This window comes from Gekko japonicus, unplaced genomic scaffold, assembly GCF_001447785.1.
Source record: "Gekko japonicus isolate JY-2015 unplaced genomic scaffold, Gekko_japonicus_V1.1 scaffold93, whole genome shotgun sequence".
NCBI lineage: Eukaryota > Metazoa > Chordata > Lepidosauria > Squamata > Gekkonidae > Gekko > Gekko japonicus.
Genome location: NW_015160838.1, coordinates 1715253 through 1741302, shown reverse-complemented (window position 1 = coordinate 1741302; position 26050 = coordinate 1715253). Strand labels below are relative to the sequence as shown.

Genomic DNA, 26050 nt, shown 5'->3' with positions numbered 1-26050 from the left:
AATGGGGTCTCTACTGGAAGGGGCTTCATTTCTGTTGGGTTGCATCCAGTCATGTTGCTCAGCTAAGCAGGGGCTGCCTTCCATTGTTAAAAGGTAAAGGTAAAGGTTCCCTTGCTCCAAGGCCAGTCGAATCCAACTCTAGGGTTGCGGTGCTCATCTCCGTTTCAAAGCCGAAGAGCCAGCGCTGTCCGAAGACGTTTCCGTGGTCATGTGGCCGGCATGACTAAACACCAAGGCACACGGAACGCTGTTACCTTCCCACCGAAGTGGTACCTATTTATCTACTTGCAATTTCTTGCTTTCGAACTGCTAGGTTGGCAGGAGCTGGAACTAGAGACAGGAGCTCACCCCGTCTTGCGGCACCCGGGTCTTGAACTGCTGAACTACTGACCTTCCACAGCCTGCAGTTCAGTGTCTTAACCACCTGAGCCACCGCAGATTGTTACCATTGTTACAGAGATGTAATTTGTGTGGATGGAATGTGCTGCCTGTTCACTGGGCCAGGGTGGTTGGAGATTCTGAAATCGAATGGGCTTGTTCCCCTTCTGTCTCTTTTGTGGATCTTGGGAAAGGGTTGTAAATGAAGAGGTTGCAGAGCTATGTGTTTGCAACACACTTTCCCAAGGATTTATATATATGTTCACTCGAGTCATTCATTCACTGCTTGGGCTGGTTTAATAATTTAGAGAAAGTACTTCCCAGTACAGAAAATTCTGTTTCTAAGTGTTCCATAATACATTGACTTTCTGCTCACTTTAGGCTGACAAAGCAATCTTTACCCTTTGGGTTTATATTCAGGTGTTGCTTAAATTGACTTATTATGCATTAAAGTTCAAGGAATAGTGCTGGATACCTTGATGCATGTTAGCAAAAATGGAAAAGGCTGTACGTTCTGCTGCCAAAATGCTGAACTGGAATTAGCAGTAACGAGAGTAACCACATTTTTGCTGTTTCTACGTTTGTGCCTCTTGTGGCAGCCTGACAGGCCAAAATGTAGCCAGTAGAGCTCATTCCTGTCCCCATATATTCATAGCTGACTTGACTGGTAAACAGGTAATGCTTTTCCTGGCACAGAGGTAAGATGGAGAAAGCATTATTTGGTATATACTGATTTAGGTGCTGTTTTATTTTCTTGTGCCATCCCTTGATTTTTAGGTTTTCTTCTGCTGTTTCTATTAATGTTTTAGTGTATTAGATGTCTTTGTGAAATTGTTATGGCCTCTTATTGTTGCGAGTTACCTTCGGTAATTTAACTAGAAAGATGATTTTAAAAATCTATTTTATTATGCTTTTGTGCCATGAGTGGAGCCAGTGAATAAGGTGACAGCCCTATGAGCAACTGAATTTTGAGTAACGCAAATCCCCCCCCCAAAAAAAACTTCAAAGGTGTTACTGGGGTTTTGAAGAAGAGTTGTATTTATACCCCGCCCTTCACTCGGAGTCTCAGAGTGGTTTACAATCTCTTTTCCCCTCCCCACAACAGACACCTTGTGAGGTAGGTGGGGCTGAGAGAGCTCTGAGAGAACGGTGACTGAGCCAAGGTCACCCAGCTGGCTTCATGTGGAGGAGAAGTGGGGAATCAGATCCAGTTCTCCGGATTAGAGTCGGCCGCTCTTAACCGCTACACCAAACTGGCTTTGAAAGAATGATCCCACTTACTGCCAAATCAGTATGTGCTAATAAAGTTAGCAAAAGTAGGCAAATACGCCATGTACAAGCACTGTGTTTGCCCATGCTTCATATCCCACATGTAGCTCATCTGACATGATTGATTGGCAGCACAACAACCCTGACAATTATAACCAAACTATACTTCCGTATGAGGGACAGAAAAATATGGCATCAAACAGTTTGCTGCCCCACACCACTGCTGCCAGTTTGGTGTAGTGGTTAAGTGCGCAGACTCTAATCTGGGAGAACCGGGTTTGATTCCCCACTCCTCCACTTGCAGCTGCTGGATGACCTTGGGCAAGCCATAGTTCTGTCAGAGCTTTCAGCCCCACCTACCTCACAGGGTGTCTGTTGTGGGGAGGGGAAGGGAAAGGAGTTTGTAAGCTGCTCTGAAACTCCGAGTGAAGGGTGGGGTATAAATCCAATCTCCTCCTCCTCCACCGCCACCGCCGCCATTCTTCTTTGGCCAAAATATCGAGGAATGATGGAATTCAACAGCAGCAGATACTTTTGACATTTTCATTCTTCAGTAGCGATGTCATTATTAGCATTTGGTAGTATTCCCGGCAACTTTAGAACAGCAATATTTGCTAAATAACTTAGGAAATTTGATGTCACAGGACTAGGCAAGGGTGGCTGGCTTAGACATCCTCCATACACTTTTTGTGGTTGTTGAATGAAACCTCTGCATTGACCAGTTGCTGGGGGGCATACAGTTGGGCAGGGTCTTCATGCCATGCTGGTGGGCTTCTCCAAAGAGTCCAGTTTTTGGAAATGGGATGCCAGATATTGCATGTTGCTCTTAGATGCAATGCTTTATACTGCAGATACCAGACCTGGATGAGACTTTGCATATTTTTTTTGCCTCTGGCAAGAGAGATTTGAATCCCAGAGGGCTTTAACACAGAAGCAAATACATACTAGGGAAGGGCTGTGGCTCAGTAGTAGAACATCTGCTTGGCATGCAGAAGGTCCCAGGTTCAATTCCAGGCATCTCCTGCAAAAAGCATCAGGTAATAGAAATGTGGGTCCTGCAACTTCAGTATTTAAGGAGGGGGCATGACTCCGTGGTAGGACTTCTGCTTTGCATTGAGAAGGCTCCAGCTTCAATACCCGTCATCTCCAGTTAAAAGGACCAGGTAGTAGATGATGTGGAAGACCTCTGCCTGAGACCCTGGAGAGCCATTGCCAGTTTGAATAGACAATACTGACCTTGGTGGACCAGTGGTCTGATTCAGTATAAGGCAGGTTCATGCTTTCATGTATACTTTGTTTACTGATTCCTTCCTGGGATACTAGATTAAGTTCTGATGACTCTCTGGTTTATCACTCCAGGCTTTCTGAGTACGCACCGTGTACTTGTAACCTAGATAATGGTAACTTTACTTGTAACCGAGATCTGTTGACCCACTGCCTTGCCAACATAGGAGTTGTGGGATAGCCTTGGAGTGGCTTACCATATTCCTCTAAGGCTGGGGACAGAGTGTGGCACTAGGTGAGAGGGTGTCACCTAGATACCCCTTGGTATGTGGGGCTCCTCAGGGGGCTATCCTCTCACCAGTGCTGTTTAACATCTATATGAGCCCCCTTGCCCAGCTGGTGTGGAGTTTCAGGCTGGGATGCCATCAGTATGCTGAAGACACCCAGGTTTATCTGTTGATGGACAGACTGCTGGACACCGCCCCTGTAAATTTGGCTAGGGGGATGGGGGTTGTGGTGGGATGGTTGACAGACCCAGCTGAGACTGAATTCATCAAAGACAATGGTTCTGTGAGGGAGATGCAGGAATGGGGTGCCAACTCCTGGCTCTTGATGGTGTGCCTTTAACACCAGCACCGACTGTCAAGAGCCTGGGTTTGTTTCTGGATGCCTCCTTATCGATGGAGCCCCAGATCACAAATGTTGCCAGACTGGCAGTTTTTCCCAGCAACACCAGATTAGGCACCTTGGCCCCCTTCCTGCCTCGCCCTGACCTAGCCACAATAATTCATGCAACAGTCACCACCGGGTTAGACTACTGTAACTCGCTCTACGCAGGGCTACCCTTGAGACTGATCCGGAAATTACAACTGGTCCAGAATGCAGTGGGGCAGGTTCTTATTGGAACCCCACGAACAGCGCCCATTCAACCAGTGCTTCGCCAGCTGCACTGGCTCCATGTTGAATACCGGATCGAGTTCAAGGTTCTGGTATTAATCTTCAGGGCCCTAATCCAACATATCTTTGGGACTGCCTCTCCTGGTATACCCTCCCCAAGAGCATTATGCTCAGGAGAGAAAAAACTACTGGTGATCTCTGGCCCGAAAGATATCCGGTTGTCCTCAACCAGAACCAGGGCTGTTGTGGCCCTGGCCCCGACCTGTTCGGCCTAATGACATCCGTGTCCTGCGGGACCTAATGCAAGTTCTGCAGGGCCTGTAAGGCAGAGATGTTCCACCAGGCCTATGACGGAGGACAGCAGTGGTTTCCCACCCTGCCTGCCTCCCTCACCATGGGATAGAGAAAAATTGACTCATTTCAGGGCCATCTCTGATGTTGTTATATTGTCTACTTGCTTATTGTTACTGTTTTAACTGTTTTTAATTGATATGAATGTACTTGTACAACTGAGCCTTGTCTCACAGGGGCTCACAGTTTATAAACCAAACCTATAAATAAATAACAATGGTAATATATCAATCTGAATTGTGACAGGTGCTGCTTCAGTAAAGTGAGACTGAAATGTCATAGCGCCCACAATCTTTATCAAAACGTGGACCTTCATCCTTTCTCCTGCTATCTGAAAAAAAAATATTGTACTAGAAAGCTGGAAAAATATAGCCCCCAAAGCCATAAAAGCTGAATGTTGGGTCATAGCTTGCCTGTTAGTTGCTTTATGTGGTACTTACAGGTTATCCTCAGTGTAGGAAACACATAACTCCTGGTCTCTAAAACTCCTGAGGTCTGTTTCTTAGTCACTTCCACAGTAATTCGAAATTAAACTTTTCTTTGGCTTAGCAGGCTTTTAGATAGACCCCTGATATTCAGCCGGATTTGCTTCATTGCATCAAACTGCTTTTGAAAATTCTTTCTCAAGCACCAACTTGCATTTAGTGTTTCTGATCTCACTTCCTCTAGCAGAGAGCTAATGAAGAAACAGAATACTCCATTTTTTAAAAAAAACCTGTAGTAAAACCTTAATTTGTTTTATGGGTATACTTGATCTTGCAATCAAGTTGCGAGTCCACCTGCTTGCAGAATAAACACTGAAATTACATTATTCATTGAAGTTTACCCAAACTGTGTGGGGCTTCTAGCAATTTGTGGTTGGGATGAAAACTTTATACGTATGCTAGTTTGAAAGGAAAGGTGGGTGTACTTGAAGTTTGGCCCCCATCTAGGCGCAGACATGATTTGATCTTGAGTCAGGGTTGAGTTGTTTCCAACTATGAAAATGGAAAGGAAAAAAAAATCTATGTGCATATAATGTCAATGGTTCTTTTGATTCTCGTGTCTCCTGTAATCTAGATCACAGCATTTATTACCTGCTTCCTCCCTACATCACCTGCTTCCTCCCTATATCAGTGTCAACCTGTTCATCACCTGCTTCCTCCCTATATCAGTGTCCTTAATGTTTCTTGGAGATCAAAGCATAATATGGAGTCCAGGGGTAGAACAAAGTCTAGGTATCTGGCTGCTGGGTGGCTTAGAAATGTGCTGCTTCTGCCAAGGAATCTGAAATATTTTCTGGCATCTTAAAGACTCAAAATACAGAAATACGTTTCCAGCTCTCACATGCTATTTTGTACCTTTATGGCCTCATGTCCATATGTTATCAGTGATCTCGTGTAGGCTGTACTTTAATATTTGTCATTCAGCATCAGTATTTTTTACAAGAAATTATGAGGCACCTCTGTGGCATCTTCAGAACAACATTTAAACCAAGCAGACCAAGAATTTGATTTTAAACTTACGGTGTTGAGTTAAATGTCACCCGTATCACTTCAAACCCATTTTGCCAATTTTTGCCTTATTGTTTACTCAGCTTTGGTTGATTTTTTTCCATTTAAAAAAAAGTAAAATATTCTACTGTTCTACTCCAGTGTAAAGAGCCTTCCACAGACACAAGGGAAGGAAAGCTACTTGCACTGGAGAAGATGCTGGTGCCAGCAGAACAGACTGGTACTATCCAACCCATAGTGTGTAAATTACATGGAACTAAGATTAGGTACTTGTTTACAATGTCATTTGCACTAAAAGCCAATGATTAGCTATGTGAACATGGTAGTTAACCACAGAGATGTATGGAAAAAGTACCTTCCATATTTTAACTAATTCTATTATTGACCCAGCTAGAACAGTGTATATTCATCTGTAGTAGTCTTTAAAAATTGAATTGTTTTGCTTTTCCCCATAACTGTTGTGGCGGACTGTCAAGGGTTAGTGTGTCACAGAGTCTGAGAACCTTTGAGTGACAGGCAGTTCAAAGGGAATTCTGTTCAGCAATAGTTAAAGAAATGATAGTTAGGAACTGACAGTTGAAGAAGAGACAGTTTAGCACTGACAGAGGACTGGGGAAGAGGCTGAAGGGGTGAGTGGAGCCCTATTCAAGCCAAAAAGGGACAGAGCTTCTAATCAAGAGAAGTAATCCTTGCCCTGTGGAAAGGGAAATAGCTCTACAGTGAGGAGTGATCCCTGGTCTGTGTATAGAGAAGGATTTGGGGGAACTTTGCCTTCTAAACCTTGAGTCAGTGAAACTTAGGAACCTATGTTGGAGTGTTCAAGCAGACACTGAAAAGAAAGCCTCTCTCCTCAAAGTTTCAAAGACCTTGTTGAAAAGCAAAAACACTTGCTGGCAACATAATATCAGGATTTAGTGTGATTATAAAGTTACATCAGTTTTTATTATCAGTTCACCTCATAGGTCCTGATTCCACCTGACCTTTTTCTCTCCAAGTTAAATATTCTGTTTATTTTGAACTTTCAAAAGCCTCTTGTGTGCCATTACAGAAGCAGAATATATAGCAGGTGATTTTGTCTCTTCAAGTCCCTGGGCTTGGCCAGCATCAAAATATGTAATAATGTGATAGGGTGGGACAGATATAGGGGTCACTCAGCATGAAAGAAGGAAAAAGGGAAATTTATGTGAGGGAGGGAGAGAAGGCGAGATTGCCATAAACTTCAGTCACACTAAGCCATGCTATGACATCAGATGGTGAATTTCACTACCTTACTCACAGCAGCTAAGGAGGTGCTTCAGAGTTGGGAAAATAGGGTGGTGTGGTATGGGTAAGTACAACTGAAGATTACAGAGAAAAGTGAGAAATCAGTAGAGAGTAGCCCCTTTTGACAACCCTGCATTGAGTGTAATATCTGTTTTTACCCTTATTTATTTATTTTATTGGATTTGTATCCCACCCTCCCCACACAGCAGGCTCGGGGGGGGGGGGTGTCCCATCAATTACCATATACAAAAGCTTAAAAACAATTAAAATACATTAGTACGTAGTACTGACTGTTGTCACTAGTCCGTTTTCTCACAGTTAACCGGATCTTTTGTCACAGGGCGAAGGACTGGATCATCAGGTTAGGCAAGTGGAAGGGGCTCACTTAGTGGGAAGAGGCAGTGTGGTGTAGCGATTAGAGTGCTGGATCTGGGAGACCCAGGTTCGAATCTCCAGTCTGTCATGGAAGCTTGCTGAGTGACCTGGGGCCCATTTCACAGTCTCAGCCTAACCTACCTCACAGGGTTGTTGTTCGGATAAAAATGAGAAGGGAAGAATGAAATAAGTTGCTTTGGGTCCCCATTGGGGAGAAAGGCAGGATATAAATGAAGTAAAAATAAATCACAGCGGTAGATTTTTCCCTGTCTCCCCTTCCCTACAGCAGTCCTTTGCAAAGACACGGATGGATGCCGCACCTACATGTACCAAAACCCCACCTGGCATGAGAGGTTGCAGTGAGAACGTGGAATTGGGCAAAATCTCCTTGCCTCACTTAAGCACGGATGCAACCCGCAAGTGTGCCACTTTACCCGCGAGAAGGTTGCCCAGCTCTCAGCGGAGATTTCCTGGGAGAACTGGCAAAAATCCTGTTGGGCCACATCCTTCTGTTGGTGGGGTCCAAGCCTCGGTTTCCCACATCAAAATCAAAAGCTCTCTTCACTGTGTAATCACTTTGTGTCTTGGGTGGGCAGAGATGGAGGCTTCCCACATGTTAATGCCACTCTTTAGGCAGTTCGTATGTAGTATGCGTTAGCGCCTGAGTGCATGAACTAAATTAGTACATGATGCCAGCCTTAGAGCTTACTGGCCAGCACGTCAGCTTGTGGCAAAATACTCCCCTAACTCTTGGACCACAGCAGTGTGACTGAAGTGACCCCCTTGGCTGCATGAGCTAGCAATTAACTGGACACCGAAGATGGCTCAGTTCTTGAACCTGGTCTTTTTAAACTCTGTGTTTCCGTTTTCTCAAGCCTTTTGGGGTTGCTGTATACATGAGACTTGCCTGTTCTGTCGTAAAGCACCCATTGCTAATCTTGTTTTCAATCTTTTTGCAGGCTGCTGACTTGAGTAAACCGATAGATAAGAGGATATACAAAGGAACACAGCCTACGTGTCATGACTTCAATCATTTAACAGCCACGGCAGAAAGTGTCTCCCTACTAGTTGGCTTCTCTGCAGGCCAGGTGCAACTTATAGATCCTATTAAAAAAGAAACTAGCAAACTATTTAACGAGGAAGTAAGTGGAAGTCTTACTCTTTGGTGCATGCAAACGTATTTGGTGTGGTGTTGTTTTTTTTAACGTTCCTCTCTGCATCAGCCACTTTTCTACTTTGAAGCAAGTCTGCCTTTGTGAGTGATGATAGGAAAATACTTCTATTTTATATACTATGGAACCATTGCTGAAACATTGCACTATGGAAGACATGCATCTCTCTCGACTTCCCCTTCAGCTTACTGCTGGAAGGCAGGAGCTCTTTGCCATGGCAGTGTCCTACAGCACAATGTTTTTGATCCCCTGGCGCTTTGAGCCCCTCTTCTTGCCTGCACATTCTCTGCACGCCCCGGTTTCAGTTTAGGAGCTAACTTTATTTAGTGTTCCATCTGCGTCAGCATTTGCTAGCCATAGTGTCAAACCATAAGTGTTGCAAAGGGGTCAAAGCCAGTTTGCAAACAGTGAGTGAAAACGCTGACACATACGTCACACAAATCATCACTTAGAAACTGAAAGGAGGAGCACGTGAGACATCTCCTAACCAGTGTTCCCTCTAAGCTGAGTTAGTGTGCACCAGCTCACAGTTTTTTAGCCTCCAGCTCACACATTTATGTCTTAGCTCAGAAAGGATGGCTCCAGAGCAAACTGATTTATGCAGTAGCTAAATTGCTCACTCACAACTTTAATGGCAGTAGCTCACAAAGTAGAATTTTGGTTCACGAGACTCCACAGCTTAGAGGGAGCAGTGCTCCTAACTGTGGTGGGGAGGCTGGGCAGAGTTGAGCCTGCACTGGGCCTCTCTGAAAAGGGCCTTAGAGACGAGAGATGACTTTTCAAATGGTTGAGGAATAAGGAATATATCCAGTTTGAGGCACTTTGGCTTCATATAGCTGTTCACATATTGAAGCTAAGGTACTTGCAGGCCTTGGTTCTCTGTTCAGTATCTTAACTCCAGTTAATTTGTGCTTCGTTAGTAGATTCCTTCTTACTTTGAACAGCAGATTTCCATGTCCTCTTTATAACGTTCCTCAGTTTCAGAAGTTTTTTTGAAGGGGATGCTGCTAAAGAACCCAGAGGCGGTTTAGGCTGCACAGAGATGATGAAGCAGATTTTGGACACTGTCCATTGACTGCGAGATCAATGACTCTGAAGGAATTTTAGCCAGCTGCGAATATTATTCACATACCCACTTCCCACTAATGGGTCAACACACTTCACACGGAAGTGTGTGTCTCAGAACTACTTTGGGTATGTTTTCATAATTTTCGACGGTTAAGAAGATGCTACTATCACATGCTATTGAACCAGTTGCCATAGCAGAGTGCACTGGCGATTTGTTAACGGATGCTATACTGGCTGACATCTTGTTCCTTATTTGTGAGGAACAGTTCCCTTGTGCCTGTTCTGAACGTTAACCTCTAGCAATCTTCAAGACCACGTGAAAATGCTGGCCTACCAGTCATTTAAAGCAGGCGTCCTTTTAGAATAGAGTGCCATTTTTAATGTAAATACCAGTTCTGCCGGGAAGCACGTTTCTAAAAACATGTAATGCCAGAAGCTCTTGTCTACCCATCCCCCTGTAAAATCTGCTTTAGAAATGCCATCCAGTGCGAGGGAGGATGCTAGACACAGACACTTGGTCTTGACTCTTGCTGAAACCATTACAATTTTACGGCTTGACCTCTTATTTCTTGTATGGCCCAGCTCTTCGGGAGACAGTTCAGGACACTCCCCTAAGCCGTGTCCTGCCTTTGCCACCCACCTCCCTTCTCTTCTGTATTAACCACATCCTTGCCTTGCACTCCTGTATGCTATACCAGTGAGGTTCATGCCTTTTTTGCCAAGCTGATGCCAGCCTCTGCCCACTCTCTTCGTACAAATATGGCAGGTTCTGGTAACCTTTACGCAGTGGATTTGCTATATCCCATGCTTCTCTGTGTCTTGTGTTGAATGAGAAGATAAGTTCTTTGTGGTTTCCGTGCATCCCAAGAATACGGGACTGTAGCCTGCTCAGAATATCGTCCAGAGCGAAGCTAGAATATCTCTTAGAGCTAAGCTAGAAATGTTGGTTCCGCTCATCTTGAGGAAAGGGGGCGACAGCATGCATACCTCAGGCAGGAGGAGCCATGCCTTCCTGCTCAGTTCTGCAGTTGGGAAGGATTTTCTCCGTGGACTTCATAAGCTAAATTGCCACAGACTTTCTGCGGTCCTCTACTTTCTGCTGTCCTCTGTCCTCTGCTATCCTGTTTTCCCTACCTTCCCGCACAGGTGAGTCCCTTTATGGCACGGAGGATTGCTTTTAGTAAGTGCCGAGCACTGACAGGCAACGTATGTTGTCATTGCTTCCTTGGGCAAGGGGCCATTGGCCAAAAATATTTCTAGCTTAGCTTTAGAAGATTCCAAATGCTGCTCTGCACAGGCTTGAGTCCTGACTGTGCAGAATGATCACTGGAAGGAACACCAGTTGCAGGTAAGCAGGCTGTTCTCAAGGATGGAGTTGTTGCATTTCATATAGGTTGTAGACTGTTATAATCTTCACTGTAGGTTACAATCAGTCCCGACTGAAGCCTCTACATCAAGAACAGAGTATGGTAGTGCAAAAGGTACCACCATTTCTCAGTTGGAGCTGTCAGATACAGCTCCAGAAAGAGGAAGGGTGTGTAGTTTTACAGCCAGCTCTTATAAACCCGTATCATCCCCATTTCGGAGCTGTTCTCGAATGGCTTGGATTAGCAGAACAATTTCACAGTCATTTGGAACTAATGAACCCATAGATCAAATGGAACTGGTTCTTCCCAAGAGCCCAGCAAAATTAATTGAAGTCAGAATAAACAACTCCAAATTCTCTTCCGGTGTCACTTGTAGCTTCCTGCCTTCCTCTGAAGCTGAAAGCAGTGCTTTGTAGGAATGTGAAACACATTTAAATTGTCCAGATATTAGATTGCTTTTCCCCCATCCTGGGTTCAGCATCACTAAGTACATTTCTGTTTAAGTTACACATATCAGGATCACCATTATTGCTGTTTCCTTTGTTTGCTTTCTTCCCATTTTCACTTCAGTGCAGTAGAACTAGAATTCCGAGAGTAAATCCCATTATTACCCTTATACTTGCCACTGATTTGAAAATGCCAGTGTTTGTATAGATCCCTCATATTAGGTTGTTCCCCCCCCCAAAAAAAAAACAACAACCATGAACTCAAGTGAGTGTCTTTTATGCACTTGTTTTCTATATCCATGCCAGGTTTTTATTGGTGAGTAGCCCCCCCCCCCGCAATGTGTAAAGCTTCCAGAGTTCGATTTTCCCCTCGTCTTCAATTCTTTTCAACAAGCAAGGCTGAGAGTTTCAACTTCTAACCGTTATTTATGATTGAAGTGCATCATAAGCTTGTTTTTTATGCATCTTAGAATAGCTGTGTATCTCCAACACTACTGGCAGTAAATTAGTGAATGCACCTTATTAAATGAGAAGTGAGAAACTGAGAGGACTCTGATGTGTACCTTTGTTTTTCTTTTTCAGAGACTAATAGACAAATCCAGAGTAACCTGTGTAAAATGGGTGCCAGGTTCAGAAGGCCTTTTCTTAGTAGCTCATTCCAGTGGCAATATGTACTTGTATAATGTGGAACACAATTGTGGCACCACAGCCCCACATTATCAGCCACTTAAACAAGGTGAAAACTTTGCAGTCCACACTTGCAAGAGCAAATCTACACGAAACCCTCTGCTTAAATGGACAGTAGGTGAGGGGGCTCTGAACGAATTTGCTTTTTCCCCAGATGGGAAATTCTTGGCATGTGTAAGCCAGGATGGCTTTCTTCGTGTGTTTAACTTTGATTCAGTGGAGTTGCACGGTACAATGAAAAGCTACTTTGGAGGATTGCTTTGTGCATGTTGGAGTCCAGATGGAAAGTACATTGTAACTGGTGGCGAGGATGACTTGGTGACTGTTTGGTCTTTTGTGGACTGTCGAGTGATAGCTAGAGGCCATGGCCACAAATCGTGGGTCAGTGTTGTGGCCTTTGATCCGTATACCACTAGCGTAGAAGAAAGTGATCCAATGGAATTTAGTGGCAGTGATGAGGATTTCCAAGACCTTCATTTTGGAAGAGATCGAGCAAACAGCACGCAGTCTAGGTTATCGAAAAGGAACTCTACAGACAGTCGGCCAGTAAGTGTGACGTACAGGTTTGGTTCAGTAGGCCAGGACACACAGTTGTGTTTATGGGACCTAACAGAAGATATCCTCTTCCCTCACCAACCCCTCTCGAGAGCAAGGACACACACAAATGTCATGAATGCCACAAGCCCGCCTGCAGGAAGTGGCGGAGCTAACCCAGGAAGTAATGGAAACAGCATAACGACCCCTGGAAACTCTGTGCCCCCTCCTCTTCCACGATCCAATAGCCTTCCGCATTCTGCAGTCTCCAATTCCGGCAGCAAAAGCAGTGTCATGGACGGTGCCATTGCTTCTGGCGTTAGTAAGTTTGCAACCTTATCACTACATGACCGGAAGGAGAGACACCATGAAAAAGATCATAAGAGAAACCATAGCATGGGACATATATCCAGTAAGAGCAGTGACAAACTGAACCTAGTTACTAAAACCAAAACGGACCCAGCAAAAACTTTGGGGACGCCTCTCTGTCCCAGAATGGAAGATGTTCCTTTGTTAGAGCCTCTTATCTGTAAAAAGATAGCACATGAAAGACTGACTGTGTTAATTTTTCTTGAAGACTGTATAGTCACTGCTTGTCAGGAGGGATTTATTTGCACATGGGCAAGGCCTGGTAAAGTGGTAAGTTTTAATCCTTAATGCTGCATCAAAGAAGTAGAACTTGAATAGGTAGTTCTCCCCCCCTCAAAACATAACTGAATGTTGAATATACATTTCTTTCTGCTTAATGTAAAAAAAAAAAAGAAAAGGATTATTTCCTCAGAGCCATACTTTTGGATACTGCATGCCGTATTTCTGAACAATTTGAAGTGTCTGGCCCAGGTAAAAGTTCTTTCAAAATACCATTGCCTTCCAGCCAGAGGTGCGTTGTGTATCCAAAGTGTCATTGATAGTCTTCTCTATATTTTCAAAGCTATTTTTGTATGACATGATTAAGACAAATTGGAGAATCAGTGAGGGTGGAATTTGCTAGGGCATTCAGGAATATAAAACAACCACAGCTGTGACAAGCTGTGGCTTGGTGTTGTAATAAACCACACGTTCTGGGCAGTTGTGCTTGGGAGACCTACCTGGTGGAAATCCTAAAAGAAGGTTAGGTTCTCAGTTTCTTTCTCAAAAGGTAGTCATAGCACTGATAATCCTTAGCTTCCTTTCATAGATCTTCTAGAGGACAGCTTATAGTGTCTACCTTTTCAAATTAGAACAAACTGGTCTTAAGTATGCATTGTAATATTCCAGCTTTTACTACCCAGGTCTCGTCCAAGCATTTCTGTACAAAAATGTCACTTTTAAAACTCCCTTGGTTAAATGGTATCACATTCTTATTTTTTCCCTTTCACATTAGCTCCCCATGTTAAAAAAATATATATATTTAACTCACACGTTTTCTGTTTTTTCGGTGCACAGGCTTAAATGTGGCTCTAGTAACGTTTTCTTTCATGTTGAGCAAATTGGAAATTAGCGTCTTGATTTTTAGCACTTTATGCAAATGCGTTTCTCTCTCTCTCTCTCATTAGAAACTTGCATTCTACAGCCAAGAGCCGATCCCCCTTCCCCCAAAAAACATTTGGGCACCTTTTGTTCATCTTTTCCACTGTGGCACTCCCCCATGCCTCCCAAAAAGCCAGCCCATAAGGGTTTTAGTGGTGGTCCACTGCAATACTGGACACAGTAGGAGAGGCTGCAACTAAAAACTGCTGGCAAAGTCCAGGGTGCTCATACAAGCGCTGAGTGGTCCATATCCTAGGCAGTAAATAAGCCTGGAATGGAAGTGAAAACACATAATGGTAGTCTTCTGGAGGTTTAGCGTTGGGCACTATTTTTCTGCTGTAGCTTCCTGAAGGTCAGCTCTAAAGTACTTGAAAGTTACCAGAGTTCCTGGAATGCGCAGGTTTCAGGGAACTCATACACAAGATCTTCCGATAGAAACTAAAGCCCATTGTGATGACTTCCATAACGACTCAAAAAAATGTCCTGAGTTCAGTATTTAAGTGGAATCTTACCGAATATGCTCTGTTCTCTTTTGTATGCCTTACCTTGAATAGTCTAAATATGGAAATGTATAGCCTTCCTATTTTCAGTTGGAAAAATGTGCACGTTTTAAGAATAAATGGCAAAACCTCATTAGTCCTTGCATGTTAAAATCATGGATGCCTTCGTATTTCAGCAGAGGACCACTAGTTTTGAAGAGGAATTGGTAAAAGTAGGCCAGCCACGGTAGTGAATATTGTCCTTCCACTTTGTCATCATTTCAAAGTAAAATTGGTTTGGCTGCTTCCACTTCATTAAGGTATTTGAAAAGAGCTGCAAATTATGTTCATTGACCACAACTTCCATGTAGTATCTGGTTTGACTTGGGAACAGGTTTCAAATATTCCAGAGATAGAGTATGCAGTACCAAAAGCTAGGATTTATGTATTTTGGCCAATGCGGAAATCTTTAACTAAAGGTAAGTTTCATGCTGATGCTCTTCACTCGGTCTTTGAAAACTAATATCGCACACTGATGTAAATGCCATATTGTTTTAGGATGTGTTTACTTAGAATGGGTTTCAAATGATTTCTTTTCTTTATTGTTGCAGTCAGTGAGCTCACTTAGCTGGCCTAAACTAGCAAATTAAGCGATATGTTTACAGGGCTCTGGCTGGGGAGGTATTTGTGCCAGAAAGGTGTTAATAAGCATCCTTTTTTGTTTTGTTTGTTTTATAGGAGAGCACTTACTAAACTTTATACCTATTTAATGAGTCTTCAAAACACTCATGGTAACATATTTCTTCCTCCTGGGTTATACACTGCTTATTTTTGTCTTGCTTCGTAGTTCAGTCCCATAGCAAAGCTGCGTTTCTTTGACAGTTTAAAGCTGCCACTTTCCTCTGCCATTGTTGCCCCCAGGAGTCAAAAGAAAATCTTGTTTTTCCCCCATCACTGTGTGTTCCTGCGCAGATTTCCCCCACTCCCTTTGCCAGGATGCATCAGTTGTATAAAACGATCACAACATTCCGGCCTAGGCAGATCGCTCAGCCATTCGGGCAGTCTGAAACCTGTCTGCTCCTCAGCCAGCCCTTTCCAGTCTATCTCTGCAGATTGGTGCAGTCAGGATAGCAAACGGAATGGGTTGGGTCTGAGCCAACTCCTCCTGCTGCCCGTGAAAAGACAGTCCCAGAGAATCAGGGGAGAGCGGTGTTTTGGCTATACATCCCCCCCTCCCACTGCATCCCCCCACAATGCACCCACTTCTGTTCCTGGGAAGTTCTGTTATCCTGGGGGGGGGGCAGCATTTGGGAAGGTGCGGAGGGCTGTGCAGGAAGTGGACGCGGTCCATTCTGAAGCTCGCCATGCTTTTGATCCAGGCCTATATTTCTATAGAAGAACAGGGTATATGGATGAATGTCCGTTCCTTAGAATAGCATCTTCGATGGGCTACCGTCCTACCTAGTTTAAGTATCAGGAATCTCAGAGTAGGAAGACATGACACCACTAGCCTTGGCGTTGCCATGATGTCCAGCTTCCTTCAAAGAGTTCGGGTGGAAAGTATTAGTGTAGGATGAGGCTGTGTTTCATATCACAGCAAGACTTGTGGGGAGACTTGGCAGGCACCAAAGCTTCCCAGTAATTACTTTGCGAAACACGGCTATCTTTACTACTGGGAAAACTCAGAGTCCGAATAAATGTTTTGGCCATGTTGTTCCAGTTACACCGTTGGTCTGGTAGAGGCTGCGGGATGGCTATGTGTTTCTTACACAGCGCTGTGATCACAATTCAGTTCTAGTCAAAGGCTGTTGCCTTAAAGGACAGAGCCTCCCCAGAATCACATGCAATTTCAGGGAAACGAACCCCTTCATATCCTGAAAGCTTACTAAAATAGCCGAGTGGCATGGCAGCATGTACAACCCCAGCAGAGTAAATGTGTTACCAGTTTGTATAACAAAAAAAATGCACATGAGATTTAGAATATTTATTTGAACTATATTGTACAGGAGAATCTAGATTTAAATTATAGAACGTCCTCAAGTTTTCCAATAAACAGCAACTGTAGTTTCAGCATCATGGTTGGTTTTTTGTTTTTTTATGAGTTCGGTTTTTGCTAAGGCATTTAGCAGACATTTTTGTGCTTCTATATATGGCTGCCGGAAGAAGTTCCATTTACTACTAAATTCTCCTTGTTGGGAAGGGACGTTTTATTAGTTGCAATTTGAAATATAAAGTGCTGTTGTTCGGGAGTTACTACCCTGTATCATTTAACATAAATTTGAATTCAGGGATGGTTTTGGAAGATCAGGATTAGTGTCTTGGTTTGGTGAAAAAGTGTGAAACATCTTGAAACGTAAGTAGATTGGAAATGGGAGCCTGGGGTTTCCTTGAAGTCACCATACACTTCCATTTTCAGGATTAGTGTAGCCTTATATACCAGTTTAAGAAGTTGGCCAGTTTGATAAAGGGTCAGTTCTGTAAATTCCAGAGAGAATGATTGCCTTATAATTTGGGTGTCCAGAATAGAAAAGATTCTTTTGGAAGATTTTTTTTTTAAATACCTTGTTTTAATTGCTTGATTTTTGGAACTCAGTTATGTACTTGAAAAGACTGTGTATGTCTGTCTCTCTCTCCCCCCTGTCATGTTAAAGCTACTACCCTTGCATTTAGAATATCTGTTGGGCTGCTTGTGTTAAGAGAGAATACCAGCTCCTTTTACTGTCACATAACTTGTGTAAAGTTTAAAAAAAAAGCAAGATTTTTTCCTGCATTTATGAAATCTGTATACATGAATTTAAGATCGACACGTTAGGTGATACTGTACAAAAATTGTAATGATATAGTGAAAAAGAAATCAACAGTAAAATACATATGTATTTTCTTTATAAACGTCCATCTAATTTCTTGACAACTTGAATAAATTTCATAAGAGCCTTTCTAACATGACAAATTGTTAAACTTAAATTGACTTGCAATAATAATGAAGCTTTAATAAGTATTGTTGGTATATTTATAATTTTAAAAAAGAGAATCATGTTTGTTTCATACTGCTTATTTTTTAGCGTTTTATGTCACTGTTTCAGCTGAAGAAACCCTACGAAATACTTGACATTACAGAATAATTTACCGGGGTTGTCCTCTGTATACTGACGTTAAATAAAAAAAAAAAAGTGTGACTGAACTGTAAAATGTAGATAACTGTCAGTAGTGCTTCTGATGCCTGAAGTTAAAATGTTGATTTGTCACGAGCTGAAACTTTTTTTCCTATGCAGTCGACACCTTCCTGAACTAATGGCCACTGTGAAACTGCTGCCTTTGTAATTGCCATTTTATAACTCTAAAAGATTCATGTACAGCCTTTTGAGTATTTCATACCTATTCCAAATGTTGGGTTCTTTACTTCTGATGTTGTTCTGTGTCCATTTGAACTATCATAAACAGCTGATTTAAGTACACTGGATTGAAATGATGTACAATGGATCTGGTGAACTGCTGTTTTCATCTTACCTAATCAGACCAAACAGTGAGGCAGAAATGGTTATGTAAACCCATTAAAGAGCCATTGGAATGGAGAACGGCTGATCTTTGGATTCTACAGGAGCTCTTTCACCTTAAGGAGTCTCTTCAAGCTCTTCCTTGTTGGGAGGACATTGAGATAGGAATTAATCAGATGCAAAGAGACGGTGTATAAACAAACAGTTCAGTTATGTTCAGTGCTCTTTCCAAAGAAGACTTCTCATCTTGTTCATGTTTGAGATACGAAAGGTAGTGCTGGCTTCCTTCAGGCCAGCACTTTTCAGAAGCCTGATTCTTTACCAACTACTGTTCACAAAATTATCTTCTAGCGGCTAGTTTCCTCCTCCTAACATTTCTGTGCTGCTTATAGTGGTATTAAAACACACTCATGAAGCCTTTCCCTTCTAACCTTCTAAAAGGGTTGACTTTGGGACCTTGCCGTCTTTATAATCTGTTACATCCTGGTCGTTTCCAGTCATTCTTCTAATTTCCCTTTTGATTTGGTTGTATACAATTCCCCAGGAACAGCATTATACCTATTCTCTCTTCTGGCTTCAGCTTATTTCTTAGAAGGGTCCATACATAAATACCAAGGCCTCTGCTCAGGAGAAACCAGAGAGCTTCCCGAGTTCTTGTGTTCTAGTTACAAGAACTCCTCTATAAATATTACTATGATTGTGCTTCTGGGTGTATCTCTCTCTACAACATTTAGTGATCTTAAATCATTCCTTGGTGTGATATACATTTAGACATTTATGTACCTTGAACATGTAAAGATGCTACTAATTGAAGTGAAATATGTGCTATGACACGTATTTATGTGGGATTAGACTGCCGCATAGCAATGGTATACTCAATATGTGGTTGGTTCTTCAGAATAAATTGTAATCCATAGCTAGAGCATATTTTCCCCAGTAACTACTAATTAATTATTGTATCCTCATGGATGGAGATTCTGAAAGAAATCTGTATCTGCTTAAGACTTATAGAAGAAGAAAGTTGCTAAAACTTAACAAATGGGATTCCCAGTTTCTGTTAAAATCTGTTGGATCCAATGCCAAACTTGCAGTTGTGCTAGAGCTCTTGCACAAGCAGAAATTCACGGAAAATATGAAGAGTAGCTGCTTGCACCAAGTCATACTTACTGTATCCCCATCTGGATTTCTGCTTACGCATGATTTTGTGCAATCAGTTTTTGGCACTGTGATATACAGGAAGGAAAGTGCTAGATGTTGTACATGATCCATTTTTCCCCCCTGCATTGATGGACCCAAACCCGTGGATTGTATCCCACCACTTCACTTGGCTGACAGTGGCACCTTCCTCAGGTGCAAGGAGCACAAGGCACTCTTCTACCCCTAGATAGTATTTTGAAGAATACTGATGAGCTGAAAAGCCTAAAACGTTTGTGTATACGAGAAGCATATTATGAAGAAGTATATTATGAAAAGGCTACAGGCATGATCCACTTCTCTACAGGGAAGGGCATTCAGAGAATGGCTGGATTATTTAGTCACAAATAAAAAGTGGGAGTAGAAGAATGGCTCTTACTCTGTTGGGTGGTTGAACATATGTTAAGGGGTATTGTCTTGCATACTTTGTGTATGAGGACAAGAACACATCTATTTTGAAGCATCTTGAGCATGGTCAGTGCACACTCACTCCAGAACTACCTATTAAAGAATCATAGTGTAAAACTGGAGTGGGGCTGAAGGACTGCAATCTATGTATTTGCATTGGAGAAGACATTGATTCATCGATGGAGAAAGCAGTTAGACTAGCCTTAGCAGATATGGGATTAGGAACTGATGTGCGAGAGAAGCAGTGCAGCAAGCCCCTTCCTACTTCCGTAAACTGTAAAGGAAGGGCCTATGGTGCTTCGTCTGGGTGAGATTTCAGAGTTCTTCTTTGGTCATGGTAGTAGAAAGCAGGGGAAAGGATCCACTCAAGCCTTAACGATGGTTTCAGCTTAAATTGCTGAATATAGTCATCATTCTATGATTTTTCTGCTAAGCTGTACTGATGCTTGCAGCCCTGAATATTGACTAGCAAAATCTGCATGGAAATCTTTGGCAGATTGGTGTCATGAACAAGGGCTTTAGAATACCCACGTGCGGCATACAGTATGTTTTTGTCATAGCTTTATTCTACAGTTCAGTTTGCCTCCTGTGATGGTAAAAGCAAAATCCAGGGCTTTTTCTGAGCAGTAGGTATGCTAGACACTCAGACTCTATAAACTAACACTAATATGCTTGTAATATGGCAGAGTTGATGTTTGTGCAGGTACTTCGTAGTTGGTTTTCATGCGCACGCTGATATTGCATTACCAGTGTCTTCATTTGAGATGCACAATCAGACTTGCTACAGATTAGACTTCTGTCTTGTACCGCTCGGGAAATTGAACCTTCTGCCATCAAGATCTGTGTGCATCTGATCAAAGGCTGCTCTTGAACTTGCTCCCAATTTCAACAGAATTAAATTGGTTGAATTAATGCGGTTTGCACAGCTATTTCACAAAATTGATGGCTATCTCAAATAGTCTGACATTACAGGACTATTATTTAACCATGGGTTTAAACTGTGCAGCGTACAAACAGTAGTTGAGCTTGGACCGGTCTTCCGTTCTTAAAATTGAGGGGTTACATGCATCGTGTAAGGAAAATAAAGGGAAGCCTTTTTCTTAAAACTGCATTCAAGGGGGTTGACATGATTAATTCCAATCAATAACCCAAAAGATTGTAGTATCAGATTTAAACTACCTAGCAGTACAGCTGTAAACCATTTAAAATAGCTGTCCTTGGTCTATTAATAAGATCACTGGCAAGCACTGTGGATTTGATCGTGCTCTTGCAAGACTCTACCATAGGCACTAGATTGATTTGGGCAGGAGTTGCAGAAGTAGGGCTCAACCACAGAAAAGGCCCTTCTCACCCCAGAACAGGACTGCACGCCACTCAACAAGGGCCCACAATGAATTCTGGTTTACAGGGTGATCCATATAGGAGCAAGTGATCTTTAAGATGCTCTAGTCCCAGGTCACTTTAGGGTTTATAGATCAGTACCAGAAGTGCTCAGAAACAAACCTTCCATGAAGATGGTTTCAGAGGGTAGCTGTGTTGGGCTGCAGTGGAACAGCTAGAATCGAGTCCAGTATCATCGTAGAGACCCAATAAGATATATGGGGTCTGAGTTTCCAAGGGTCTGGTGAAAGGAGCTTGATGTATAGGGCAGTCTGCAGTTGCAGCATAAGCCAACTGCAGCCCCTCTTGGAGAGCAGGTTCCTGAGGTGCGAGAGCTTTCAGGAGTCTTAACAAAGGGAGCGTTGAGTCTTGAAAGCTCATAACTTGCAAATTTTATTGGTCATTAAGGTGCTACAGGATTCGCTGTTCAGTTCTACTGATATGACTGAAATATGTTCTCTCCGACATCCTAGAGTGAAGTTCTACTGATACGACTGAAATATGTTCTCTCCGACATCCTAGTTAATACTGGCTACTGTAGGCTGACCAGAGGCAGGTTTCCAGACAGTCTTTCGAAAACAGCCCCACAGTACAGTGCATCATAGTAAGTAAGACTGGATGTTAAAGAGTGTGTGTAAGTGGCACGAGGGCTCCCCTCCAAGAGGGGCCGCGGTTGGCTTATGCTGCAACTGCAGGCTGCCCTGTACATCAAGTTGTGTCTAAGCTTTGTGGTGATTTTATAAGTTGTGTTGCTTCAGATTTGGTCCTAAACACTTGTGCTTGGTTCATTAGAATCAAACGAAATGGCTGGGGTTCCAAAGGAGTGTTTTAGGTGCACCTGAGCATTTGGGGGTGCCTAGTGGAATTATATTTCCCCACTTTTCAATTTTAGAACTAGGGGCTGGGTTTAGAGTTATGCAAGTATTTGGACATCCTGGTGAGAGAAGGGAATAAGTTTGGCACTTTCTGCTAGCAAGGATCATCAGTTGACAGAAGAATGACTCATTTATTCAGGTGGGTAGCTGCGTTGGTCTGAAGTACCAGAAGAAAGTTGGAGTCCAGTGGCACCTTTATGACCAACAAAGTTTTATTCAAAGTATAAACTTTAGTGTGTGCACACACACTTCTTCAGATACAATGAAATGGAAGTTACCAATCCGCACATATAGGTAGAGGGTGAGAGCAGTAAATTAGCATATAGCATAATGAAGATGTTTAACAGATTCAAGGACCAAACAGGAATAACAAGCTTAGTTTAGATGGTTACCGTTTGTGTTTAAATCCAGGGGGAGACATAGTGGAGGAAATAAATATGTCAGAATTGGAGATTGATGGGCAGATGTACACTTCTTAACCGTGGAATGCTGAGAGTAATTAACCGAGACCCTGCCATTACCCTAGATCCGTCTCCTCTCAACCAGGGAAGCGGCCCTACAGCATCATTTTCTTTGAAGTGGGATGGTTGGCTGTGTAGCCTATCTCTCCTGTGCCCGGATCAGAGAAAGATGGATTAAAAGCCATAAGGAATAAGATTTCCGACAACACCTGTAAGGTTGACTATGGCTGAAATAAATCAGGGATATTTTCCCTTTGACAGTGGAAGTTTTATTGTAGGCTAAGGCAAATAGATCTATCAGTGGTAGCTGTATTCCTGAATTTGTGTAAGTGGTTATTGAAAAACACGGGGGACAGGCCCAGCAATGTCTGCTACTGTGGCTTTCTGCAGTGGTGGGTAGAAGGACACCGAATACTTCTATCGCTCACAGACATTAGAGGCAGATCAGCAGATGGGCCATCTTGGCCTAAGGCAGGTACAGCCATCCACTCAAGCACAGAGACAACTGTAGAATCTGATACCCAGCAAAGAAGAAACACTGGCTTCATTTTAAAGGAAGGTTGTGGCATTTATACTTGGCAGCAAGCATGAAAGATGTCTCATGAGATCTTGGGAGTGATCTGATCAGTTCAGGAAGAGAGTCTAACTATATATATATACAGGTTGATGGGGTCTGAACTGATGGTAACTGACCAGGAGAGAGATCTTGGAGTTGTGGTAGATAACTCAGTAAAAATGTCAACTCATTGTGTGACTGCAATAAATAAAAATGGGCAAATGCTATGCTGGGGATCTCCACACATTTCAATCTCAGGCTGTAAGTAGGCACAAAAAACCCCAACCACCATGCAGAAGTGGAATGTAAATTTTTATAAACATTTTTGCATCCTAAAGTGCAGGTAAGGCAGGGTTGGGAGACCATAACAGGACTGATTCCCCTTCTTGCAGCAGACTTAAGTACCCTGTTCACCAGGAGCAGTGGGGGGGGGGGATTTTGGCGGTTGGAGAGTGCGTTTTGCTGATGCTATGGAAACCCTTCTGTCGGTGGAGATTTTGGGTGAGATCCAAGCAAGGTTGTTCATCTGGACCTTTGGTCTGACAGAGCAAGACAGTTTTTATGAGCTGTTGTTCCAGGCAGGTGTTGACAGAACATTTTCACTACACTGGGCTGTCCCCTGGCATCAACAGTTCTGCCTATGAGATCTGTCTTGGGGGCAGGGAATCACTCCTGGAGAATGGTGGGTATAGCTGATATTAGCTTTGTACACAGTTCAGGGGCCTGACGTCGCTCTTCTTCACTACTTTCCCCATTCATTCCTGTTAATATACATTATTCAGAGCAGATGGCTTTAAGTCGGGTTTGTTGTGCACTTCTGGAACTACTGACTCTCTAGGATATGCTAGCCTATGAAGTGCATAACTCTGTAATATAAAATGAAAAATGAATGCATACCCCCCCCAAAAAATTGCTAGCAACCTGGCATTAATAGATGTGGCACAAATCACAGTGGAGTTGCATCTCCCCCCCCCACCACCCATGCCTCTAGCAGAAATCGTTAACCTTGGGAGTAAAAGATTTTAAGGGATGAAAATGTCAGAGAAGCTTTGGATTTCTTCCAGTCTGGAGGTTCCTTGTCATTCAGCCTGGTTTTCAAGAGCTGGGAATGTTTCTTTCAGTTGTGAATATTTGGGTCAGAGCCAGAAAGAGCTCCTGTAGACTCTGAAGGAACTAGCTAATTCTGCATTACAATTGCACTTGAATCTTGAGCTGGACCAACCCGAATTGCAAAAAGAAGCGAGGTAAGAAAAAAAAAGTCTGCAAAACAAGATGTTGGAAAGGGACATAACTTGTTAAAATGGAACACCGTATTTGTGTTGCCCTGCAGGTTTAGGCGTAGTTCTACCTTGTCATCCCATTATCGTGTTTAGTAGGTACAGGGCGAGGGGAAGGCAAATCTCTTCAAGTACTTTAAAAGCTTAGCTTGCCAGCTTTTATTTGTTACATCGTTCCTGATTACTGCTATCAATGCTTTACTGTGCAGGACTAGCCCCAAGATCACTTGCTGAAATTTTTAGTATATACCAAAATGATATTTTTTTTTAAGTCTGTGGGCTGTAAACACAGTTGGCATAGCACTGGGGGTTGTAACGTTCCACTGAAGGGGCTGGGTTGCAGAAAAATTCATTCTTCCTTACGGGGGGGGGGGGCTTCCTTCCTCAGGAGGAGGATCCATGTTGTGTCTAGACAGACAACTGGACCATTGGATCTGTTGGGTAGGATGTCTGCTTGCCAGCAGACCACCTGAAGGCCACATTCCCAAGCTGGGGAAAACCCCCCCACTGTGCCACTTGCAATAATGGGGTGGGGTCTTCTCCAGCCGGTACTTCTTGGCCAAAGGAAGACAGTCCAGCACCCCACAACTTGTCTCTGGGATAGATCCCGTGATCATGAAGCTCACTCTTTCAAGCATGAGGCTGGAGCTTGCCAAGTCCTGAATATGTATTCCAGGATGGGATCGCTCATGTTATCGGTCTGCTCTTTGTGGGCTGAACGGCATTCTTGCAAAGGATGCCAGTAACCTAGAAGGATCAGTTAACTTTCTCTCATTTCCCCACATTAAGGAATCTTAGGTGAAAACACAGCTTGCAGCTCACCTATTTTTTTCCCCAGTGCGTCGGTATCATGGCTTTTTAGGAGGTCCAGAAGCTTGCAGAACACAAGCTGAGATCTGATTTTCACAAAATGTTCCCATTGCATTTTCGAATCACATGAAAACAGCCAAGAGCCCCGTGGCACCCAGGAGGCTAACTATTGTATTCCAGCACAAACTTCTGCGGAGTAGGGCCAAGTCATCAGATATGAGTCTGTGTAAAGCTTATACCACCGTAGCGTGGTTACTCTTTAGGATTCCTAGATGAAAACCCTAAAACACACACCATGCCCCAATTGTTTGGATGATGCATTCAGTGGAAGCAAGCAAGCTACCGGGTAAAAAGGTGAAATTAATTCACAAGTGTTTCAAATAGCCTCCAGACAGAAGTCCAGGGTACGCAAAAGCACTGTGCAGTGAAAGAGACAGGGTACGCAAAAGCACTGTGCAGTGAAATCTACGAAGTATTCAGAAAACTAAAATGTCGGGTTCTCTTGCTGGATTAATGTAAGTTGCTTTGTTTGCAGGGTTTATTGCCATCCCAAAACCAGGCCAATTCTCCAAGTGGAACAGTAGTATAGCCACCACACTCCTGCTAGCAAATCTATGAACACAGAACAAGAAGTAATGACAGTGGAACCAGAAGCTGCTGTTCAGCCAGAGAACACCACAAATTCTTTACAGGCAGAGTGTAAACCTGGAGTTATGTGAATCACATAGTGTTTTACAACAAAAAAATGTAATGAGTTATTTTTACATCTAAGATCTCTAGTCTGCGCACCAAAAGAAGAATTTTGCTTTAAAAATGGTTCTTTTGGTGTTGCAATTAAATAGTGAAACTTTTCCAGTTTCTTTATACTTTCCAAGTTCAGTATAATTTAATAAGATATATAGTGTAAAGTAAAACTTTTCTTCGATCCAAGTGAGTTTAATGGTTAGTACTTCACAGTTGTTTGGTTTTTTGCACTGATTTTTTTAAACCAGAGATGGTAAGCCTGGAATGCTGTCATGGGAAATGAAAGTAATTTTCTGGCTTAACAATTGTAATTCAGGAAAATGGATGCTGCAATCATAG

The 26050-nt window shown here is 42.9% G+C and overlaps 1 protein-coding gene across 1 annotated transcript in view; it reads left to right on the top strand.

The window, feature by feature from the left end:
* The window catches only part of WDR20 (WD repeat domain 20), a 58787-nt gene extending 33147 nt beyond the window's left edge, over positions 1–25640 (top strand). Inside the window, exons 2-4 of the mRNA XM_015418636.1 lie at positions 8210–8392; positions 11886–13163; positions 25503–25640. Coding sequence (XP_015274122.1) covers positions 8210–8392; positions 11886–13163; positions 25503–25556 — 1515 coding nt within the window. The 3' untranslated portion in view covers positions 25557–25640. The remainder of the gene's footprint in view (positions 1–8209; positions 8393–11885; positions 13164–25502) is intronic.
* Positions 25641–26050: the final 410 nt, after the last annotated feature.